Here is a 7864-nt window from a genome sequence, read left to right as displayed (position 1 = left end):
CGCTCAATCAAGCGATCGTCAACCTCACCGAAGTCGAAATCGCCGGCGTCGCCCTCGAACGCGTCCGCGAATTCAGCCTTATCGAGCCTGAAGAACGCTCTGCTGCTGCCAGGCATCCACCTAGCACTGCCGAGGTTAACGAGACGGTGTTTCAGGGCAGCATAAGCTTCAATAAAGTCTCGGCCTCGTACCGCGCGGACCTCGAGCCTGCGTTTCACAATCTCAGTTTTGAGCTACCGGCAGGGAAGCGGCTGGGCATCGTGGGCCGCAGTGGATCTGGAAAGAGCACCGTCCTACTGGCGCTGTTTAGGATGATTTCGATGCGAGCTGGCACGATCCTTCTCGACGGACTCGACATCTCGCGGATGCCCCTGCGAACCCTTCGGTCTGCCATGACCATTATCCCGCAGTCGCCTCTTCTCCTCGCTGCCAGCATTCGCGAAAACCTGGATCCAGACCTGACCTGCACGGACGACCAAATTTGGTCGGCGCTCCACACCTGTCACCTGACCGAGTTCGTCAAGAAACAGCCCAACCAGCTCGAACAGCACCTACTGACGGGCGAGACGTATATTAGTACGGGCCAGAGACAACTTCTGGCGCTGGCACGCGCGCTGTTGCGTAAAAAGAAAATTCTTGTCCTGGACGAAGCGACGAGCGCAATGGATGTCGAAACCGAAAAGGTGGTGCAGAGTGTACTAACTACGCACTTTGCCGACTGCACTGTGATTGCCGTGGCTCATAGGATCGCGACAATCATCGGGTTCGACCACATCATCTGCATGTCCAACGGTGAGGTTATTGAGTCAGGAGCACCGGCTATGCTTCTCCAAGCAAGAGGTGAGTTCTGGGCTCTATCCGCAGAACAGAAGTGTGTCTGAAGCACAATATCACAACAAGTAGACCGGAAAGGTTGCACGGGTGCTACCCATCCAGAGCAATCATAACTTAGCTCCGCCACTCCTCCTTTTCTCTGAATGTCTGACCCGATTGTGCGTGTTAGGGACGCACGCAGAGACTGTAAAGCGCCAATAAGCTCGAAACTCGGTGGAACACTGCTGTCAATACAACAGGAAAGCAGCACAGATGCGAGAAGACTGTTGAATGTGCTCCTTTTCCTCTGCCTTGGGAATGCTTAGGGTTAGGGTTCCAGTCACGTCAAAGGCTGAGGCGGACAGAAAAGGGTCCGATGAATTCAAAAAAGAAATCTAGAGTTTTGACGCATCTGTATTCAGCTGGAAGACGGTCCACTACAAAATCTGCGGGAAATTCAAAGGAAATTCCAAGACGGTCAACTTCAAACTGGAAGACGGTCAACTACAAATTCAGGTCAGCCAGTGCAGTGCTCCTTCAGCTCTGTCACTAATTCACTCACTCATTCACCATGGCACAAACCAGCTGTCTCTGTCAGTTCAGCTATGCAGCAACCAACATCACCAATCACATCCACAAGGCACACAGTGGCGAGCAAGTCAGTCAGGAGGCAGCTGGAGCGGTGGGTCTGGCTGCCTGTAGCTGCGGTCAGGTGGTGTTGAATGTCACCGCTCTGAGACGGCACCAGGGGATCAGAACATGCCAGAGCGGACAGAGCCAGCCAATTATTGGCTCAGCCAGCACGGATGGGCCAGAGCCAGAGCCAGAACCACCGTCACCAAGGCTGCTGGACCCTGAACTGGACTTGGAATTTCAGGATAATTTCCTGCCAGACGCGTCTCCTGGCCCAGCGCCTGAAATTCAGGACATTCCGACTCTGGCTGACGTGCCAGCAGACCACTCTCCCTCTCTGACACTCTCAGCAGTTCACTGACGGAGCTGCACAGTCTGAGGATCGAGACATGCTCCCCTTTCTCCCTCTAGCAGGGCCTGACCCAGCACCGCTTCAGCTAGACACAGACCCAACTCAGGAAATTGATGACATGCCAGAGGATGGCATTGTATGACCACTGTAACCAAGGAAGAAAGCAAAACTGGTCCAGCAATGTTAAATGACAATGGCAGTACCGGAGCCTGCCACCTTGGGGCTAATCCCTGACCTGTCACCAGTACGTGGCTGGGATACGGAGCTGGCCAGAGATGTAGACTCTTTTGCAGTAACCATTTCTCCAGCTGATTTACTACACATTTATCCTTCTGGTGCCGTTTTGTCCCGCTTGGTTGTGCACCTGACTTCAAAGACCTTGATGCGTTCAAGGACTGGATCTACTTTGCGTCTTGCAATTTGAACCATGCTTCAAGCATCCGTTCATTGCACACCTGCAGCAACTGCCTAAGCAGTCAGTTGTGATCCTGTCTCACTACCCACTGTCAGTCAACTTTGGTGAGTTGAGGATGGATGGATGTTGGTATTGTGGTGAAAGCGTTGCAGGAGATTGGTTGTGAGAGTGTATGTATGGCAGCATACGGTTTCAAGAGTCCCATAGACGTTCATGGATCCAGCCATGCTGAGCCAGCAACCATTGCGTGCACTCAACATATTTGATGTTGGAGTCAAGGAGGACACGCATCAGATCAGTCTGCTTGCACCCAAGTCTAAAAAGGGAAAATACAAGCAATATCCAAGTACGCTACGCGGAGGCAGGGGCTCTGGCAGTGTGGAGCTGCAGTGGCAGCGGCGTGCAGGTGGAATTTCTCATCTCAAAGGGTACTCAGTGTTTACGCATCTGCTCAAGCCCAGTGCAATGCAGGCCTGGCTGGTCAACCAATGACTGTGAAAGCGCTGAAGGACCGCATCATCACACTGAAAGGATGGAAGGAGCATATGCTGGCTGCAGATCCCAGCCTTGGTTCTGGGTTACGTCTGGAAGTGACAGTCACAGCACCTACGCTAGCAGATGCACAGAAAGCTGCAGACGCTAGCCATTATCTGAATCCCAGCTTTCTGTTCACAGAGGAAGCCGGAGATCAGCAGCCACTTACACGCACAGTGCAGCACCAAGACGGGTCCGTTCTCCAGAGGAGGTTTCAGTATCTTGCGAAGCATCCGCTTGTTGCAAAGAAGTGGGAGAAACAACAGCAGCTTCGCTTTTGCACTTCTTCCCAGACAACCCTGGAGCGTTTCCCTGCCATCCGCAACGGCTTTGTGTTGAAGGTCCAATGTCAGATCCTTCATTGCGGTGTTCCCTCCAACAAGAACAAGGATTTGTGCAAGACTAAGGTCTTGAAGTACCTTGCAATTCTGATGGTTAAAATGGAATCACTCCAAGTCTGGAAGAAGGGCCAATCTTGTTCACCTTTATGCCAAGCACGCTGGACAACGTCCGGGATTGTAGCCTCCAGGGTTCCTGGAGTTGCGCCTCATCCTCCACACCCCTTTTGCAACTTGTGGCGGGCAGCAATTGATCGACATCAACGGCAAATACTTGCAAGGATCACATGTCCGTCTTGCCGCTGGCTGTCCTTGGCATGGTCTCCACTGGCACAATCCAGTGCAGCACCATATGCTCCAGCAGCTTGAGCGCGATGCGTGTCTTTGTCTCTTCCTTGCGCAGAAGCCAGGCTTGGCTTTCCTCGCTGCTATGGATGGCCATCCAAAGCTGTGATGGATCTGACGTCTTCTCCCATCCGGCCGTATCAGCAAACACGATATCCAGGAGCCGCTTTGCGATGCACACGAAAGCAAAGAGCCAATGGGTGTCTCCTTGCTCCACCTTGACAACGGTGCAGGACGGGAGATCTGGATCGTCCAGAATAACAACTTTCACTTTGCCTGTCTTGATAAGTAGGCCAAACAGCTCGACTTGTCCGTTGATTTGGCTCTGATACTCAATCTCGCCATCGGCGCAGAAGCGGCGGAGCTCTCCGGTACGATACATCCTTGTTGCCGGATTTCCAGCGCCATCGTACGGATCAGGGGGGAACCTGGCCCGGGTGAGCTCCTTGTTGCCAAGGAGGCTTTCCAAAGGCTGCCTCGCCAGCCTGAGCTTTGTACATTGGATGCTTGCCTTGGTAGGGCCATAGCCATTCCCCGCTTTGTATGTGTCTGCAATTTGAGCTGCCAGTTGGGAGGTGAGCTTGTTGCCACCGCAGATCAGTTGGTAAGTAAAAAGCGGGTCTGCCTCGAGCAGGAGCGGGAGAGCGCCTGGCGTCTGGAAGATGGCATTGTAAGGTACCCTTGTCAACAGCGTGCACGCAGAGACATCCACTGGACGGCCGAACATTTCCACAATGGGAGCATCAAAGGCGACCAAGGGGAAGGAGCTTCTTCTCTGAGAGGAGACAAGGCTGTCCTGTGAGCTCGGAAAGGCCAAGATGTTTCGAGGCTCGACAATGATTCCTCTTGGAACACCAGATGTGCCCGAGGTGAAGATCACGTATGCCACATCCGAACCGTCAGGTCGCTCCCCAGAGAAGTTATTTGTCTACTCATTGCTGTGTCTAGGCTGACCAATGTCATTCAGACCTCCGATCTCAACTTGGGTCAAGTTTGCTTCGATTTCGAGCGGCGTCTCCAGAATGAGGATGTTTGAGGTTAGCTGTCGCACCACATTGAGAACCCGTTTTGTAAGCAGTACAAGTCACTTATTGATTTTTGGTCGGAAACTGTTGTTGTTGTTGAGGAGGAGGTCGAGGTTGAGCCCGGTAGCTCAATCAATCTTGTCTGCTTGCCTTGTTCTCACTCACTGCATTACACGGACAATATCACGATCTCATCAGAACAGTAATGAAGATCAAATGCTGTACATTAAGTAGAGCATCAAAAGTTAAAAGTTACGTGTAGCAAGAGACTTTGTACAGTGAAGATTATGATGCGCAAAGAAGTCACCAACGCATCCCAAAACGGTTTTGTTGTTGGCTCGCGCTAAGAGTGAAATGTTGCGACTAAAAGCAACAATGAGATACTCTCGAGATGTTCCCAAATGCAGACCTCTACAAAACGGACGTTCTGTTCGTTAAGGACCTCTTCATGTGCGCAACACATTTGCAGCGACGTGGCCTTAGGGAGATGAGATTCCCACCATCTGCAAATCCCCGTCTCCTCCAAAGCTGGGGTAGCAATGTACAGACACGGTCCTTCGTACATTCATACGACCATCAGTACGTGTGCGTAGGCAGAAGGTTGAAGAGCTGATCCTCAGCTCTGAGGTTGATTTTTGGACAACTGATTGGAACCATGTCCTCTGTTAGGGCTGAGGAGTCCAGCATTATCAGTGTCTGAACATCTTGGTCTTGTTGCCAAATCAGGGCCAGTTGGTAAGCCACCACCGAGGACTTGCGGGCTGGAGCACAGGTCCTTGGCACCTGCATCAACTCACAGGATGCCCCCGACCCGCGTTCCTTTTTCCAGGCAAAGGTGGGCCTAGTCTAATAGCAGCGTCACCGCCTCCAAGGCCTCACCTACCAGGCGCAACATGTCCTCCTCTCCATGGCTTTCAGCAGCAGCTCCGCCATGCCATGTGCACGCTCTTCAGCGACAACCTCCTTGTTTTCTTGAAGCGCTATGGAATCTCACTTTCAAGACCATACTTTGTCTCGAAAACTCAAGCGGACTCACCGAGTCACAATCTGCACGCCCGATCTTCCGACTACCTCTTCCTCCCTGCAAACGAAGTCGCGGGCATGCGCGCGGTTGTGAAGTGCGGAGCGTCAGCATCTGATGCTTCAGCAAGGTCCACAACCCTCGATCAATACAATACCGACGGCCGAATACAAAAAGAGCCAATCAGTCTGATCTATTTGGGTTTTTCGACCGCAATCGGACCTCCTTGCAGCGCACTTAACCCTCACCCTAACCCTAACCCTCACCCTAAGTTCAGCCGCGGTGCTGGCAGGGACGTGTTTGGCCCTCCTGCCAGGAACGTTCGGAACGAAGAAGAGAGACGTGGATTGAATCCCGCGCCGTTTGCTGCTCACAGTTCGATACATTCATTTCAATTCGATGAATGTAGGTGTTCAAAACAGCGTTTGCATTGCTCTGAGACCAGATAGGGTTGAATGGCACCAGGCTGGCGAAGAGTTGCGCTAAGCCGTGTCAAGCGAAACACTCTCCTTTTTCCCAACCAATCCAGTTTTGAACTCTCTCGCAATGGTAGTGAGGGACTTTGGCTGGCGGATTCTTGGGCGAATTAGGCGTCAAGAAGGTATACGTGATGCAGCTGTAATACTTGCCATTGGCATTGGCGCAGTTGTGCGCGCCCATTGGGAACTTGATACTCTGGCTGACGCGACAGTCGCCGATATCACGTTGCTGCTTTCCCTCGTTGCCACAAAGGTTTTGTGCACGATTGCTCAGAGGGCTTGCAGTATCAGATGTCCCAATTCCTCTCGAACCATTCCACAAGGGTACACGGTCCCCTGCCAACAGGATCGTCATGTCGGAATCCGGAATCCAGGTAAAGATAACATCTTGAACCATCGTCAGCTCGCTGCAGCTGGTGTAGTCGTCTTGATTCGTTACAAAGCCTTCCGAACACGTTGAAGAGCTCTTGAGCATCTCCCAGAGGTCCAGACTTCGAGACGACGGCACCTGTGCAGTAACTGTCTGGGCCACTAGAAGTGCCAGCAAAGACGAGCAAAAGACGAGCATCGTAATATTTGAGTTTGGTGATGTAGTCGTACGGTACCTCGCCTGAGAATCCACGTTGCAGATCTTTGATCAATTGCGTACGGTCCAAGTCGAGGTCAGCATGCATCACGGAGCTGAGAGATGGCTGACGTGGCAGGTTTGTGTCATCTGGCTGTTCCGACATATGAGGCTTTACTTATACCCAAGCAAGTGAGGCAGGTCGACAAGTTCGGTAATCCTACACAAGTAATCTGTCTATTTTTGTTGTTGTCAGCAACTTAATCTGTGACGGTGAGGTAGACTGTATCTAGTGCGACAAAACGCTAACTCTTGCGGTTCTTGATGCGTACAAAGACCTTCTATCGGTTTTGCAGCGAAAGACTCGACTGTTGATGCAACATCACCGAAGGGCCCTTGAACGAACATGTGGTTGATGCTCAGAGAGTTGTGTGAGGCAGCCGCAGACGCTCTTGGTCAGCCACAGTGATACGAAATTCGCATTAGTTAAAAGTTTCCTAGGTCAAGGCTCAGGGTTGGGCATGAAGGTGCGAACTGGGTTCACCAGTACCCATTGATATTAGTACACCTTACTAACGCAAATTACCAATTCGTGCAGAATCCCGACAATTCAGTCGATTAAAATTGACTGAGCAACAGCAACAGCAACAGCTCGGCTGCTGGTGCAATTTATTCCCAATGTAGACGCGCGTCCGTGTGCAACTCCACCACAATCCCCTAGAGCTGAGCGCATATAGTCAAAAGGTTGATGACTGAGTACGCGCCTGCCAAATTGGGATCCAAACGTCCAGCTTCAATTCCGAGCGTGTGAGAAGGCACGCGAACAGACTACATCCAACTTTCGTTCGACAATGTCGCGGCCTACTTCTATGTACGAGCAGTCAGAGTCTCGCAATCCAGCCAAGTCAAGGCGATCTAAGAATGCGAGTGGCTGGGCACCCTGCAACAACTGCATCCGCAAGCGTGCGACTCACTTCGAAACATCCTCCCGCTCTACACTCGCATGAGCATCGCGTCTCCTGCGATTGTGGGACACAAAGTCTCGTCTGGGACCCGACATCTTCTCCGCATGTGCAGCAGATCATGTGCAGCGGTGGCCCAGGGTTGCTCGCCAAGCAGAAATATTGCTGTCTCATCACAAAGGCAATTTCTTCTCGAACTGGTCTGTATCTACGGTTGCAATCACCAATTTAGTGCTCCGCGTTGCTATCTTTCGCTGTCGCTTGCTTGCTCGCTTCGACGAATCTTTGGGTTTTCCCGTCTTGCTGGCGCATGAATTCGATGACACGCTGCAGCTTCACGGCTGTCCAGTTTCGCACGCTAAGAGTGCCCAAGCGAAAGAAA

At 51.9% G+C, this 7864-nt stretch overlaps 5 protein-coding genes across 5 annotated transcripts in view; 3 read left to right on the top strand and 2 right to left on the bottom strand.

Annotated features, from left to right (window-relative positions):
- Positions 1-881, top strand: part of UMAG_15032 (uncharacterized protein) — a gene marked incomplete at both ends in the record, with an annotated part of 5283 nt that extends 4402 nt beyond the window's left edge. The window contains one exon of the mRNA XM_011390953.1: positions 3-881. Coding sequence (XP_011389255.1) covers positions 3-881 — 879 coding nt within the window. The remainder of the gene's footprint in view (positions 1-2) is intronic.
- A 503-nt stretch (positions 882-1384) lies between these two features.
- On the top strand, positions 1385-1807 carry UMAG_06500 (uncharacterized protein; the record flags this gene model as incomplete). The annotated part of the gene is made up of 1 exon (XM_011390861.1): positions 1385-1807. One exon carries the CDS (start codon positions 1385-1387, stop codon positions 1805-1807), a length of 423 nt encoding a protein of 140 aa, XP_011389163.1.
- A 1561-nt stretch (positions 1808-3368) lies between these two features.
- On the bottom strand, positions 3369-4157 carry UMAG_10951 (uncharacterized protein; the record flags this gene model as incomplete). The annotated part of the gene is made up of 1 exon (XM_011390908.1): positions 3369-4157. The coding sequence occupies one exon, from the start codon at positions 4155-4157 to the stop codon at positions 3369-3371; it is 789 nt and encodes a 262-aa protein (XP_011389210.1).
- Positions 4158-5391: 1234 nt separating this feature from the next.
- UMAG_10950 (uncharacterized protein) lies at positions 5392-5925 on the top strand (the record flags this gene model as incomplete). The annotated part of the gene is made up of 1 exon (XM_011390907.1): positions 5392-5925. One exon carries the CDS (start codon positions 5392-5394, stop codon positions 5923-5925), a length of 534 nt encoding a protein of 177 aa, XP_011389209.1.
- A 317-nt stretch (positions 5926-6242) lies between these two features.
- On the bottom strand, positions 6243-6629 carry UMAG_06497 (uncharacterized protein; the record flags this gene model as incomplete). The annotated part of the gene is made up of 1 exon (XM_011390860.1): positions 6243-6629. The coding sequence occupies one exon, from the start codon at positions 6627-6629 to the stop codon at positions 6243-6245; it is 387 nt and encodes a 128-aa protein (XP_011389162.1).
- Between the last annotated feature and the right edge of the window lie 1235 nt (positions 6630-7864).

Source organism: Mycosarcoma maydis, chromosome 6, assembly GCF_000328475.2.
Source record: "Mycosarcoma maydis chromosome 6, whole genome shotgun sequence".
Taxonomy (NCBI): domain Eukaryota; kingdom Fungi; phylum Basidiomycota; class Ustilaginomycetes; order Ustilaginales; genus Mycosarcoma; species Mycosarcoma maydis.
Note: the sequence above shows the minus strand (reverse complement) of the source record. Positions and strands in the feature narration are given on the sequence as shown.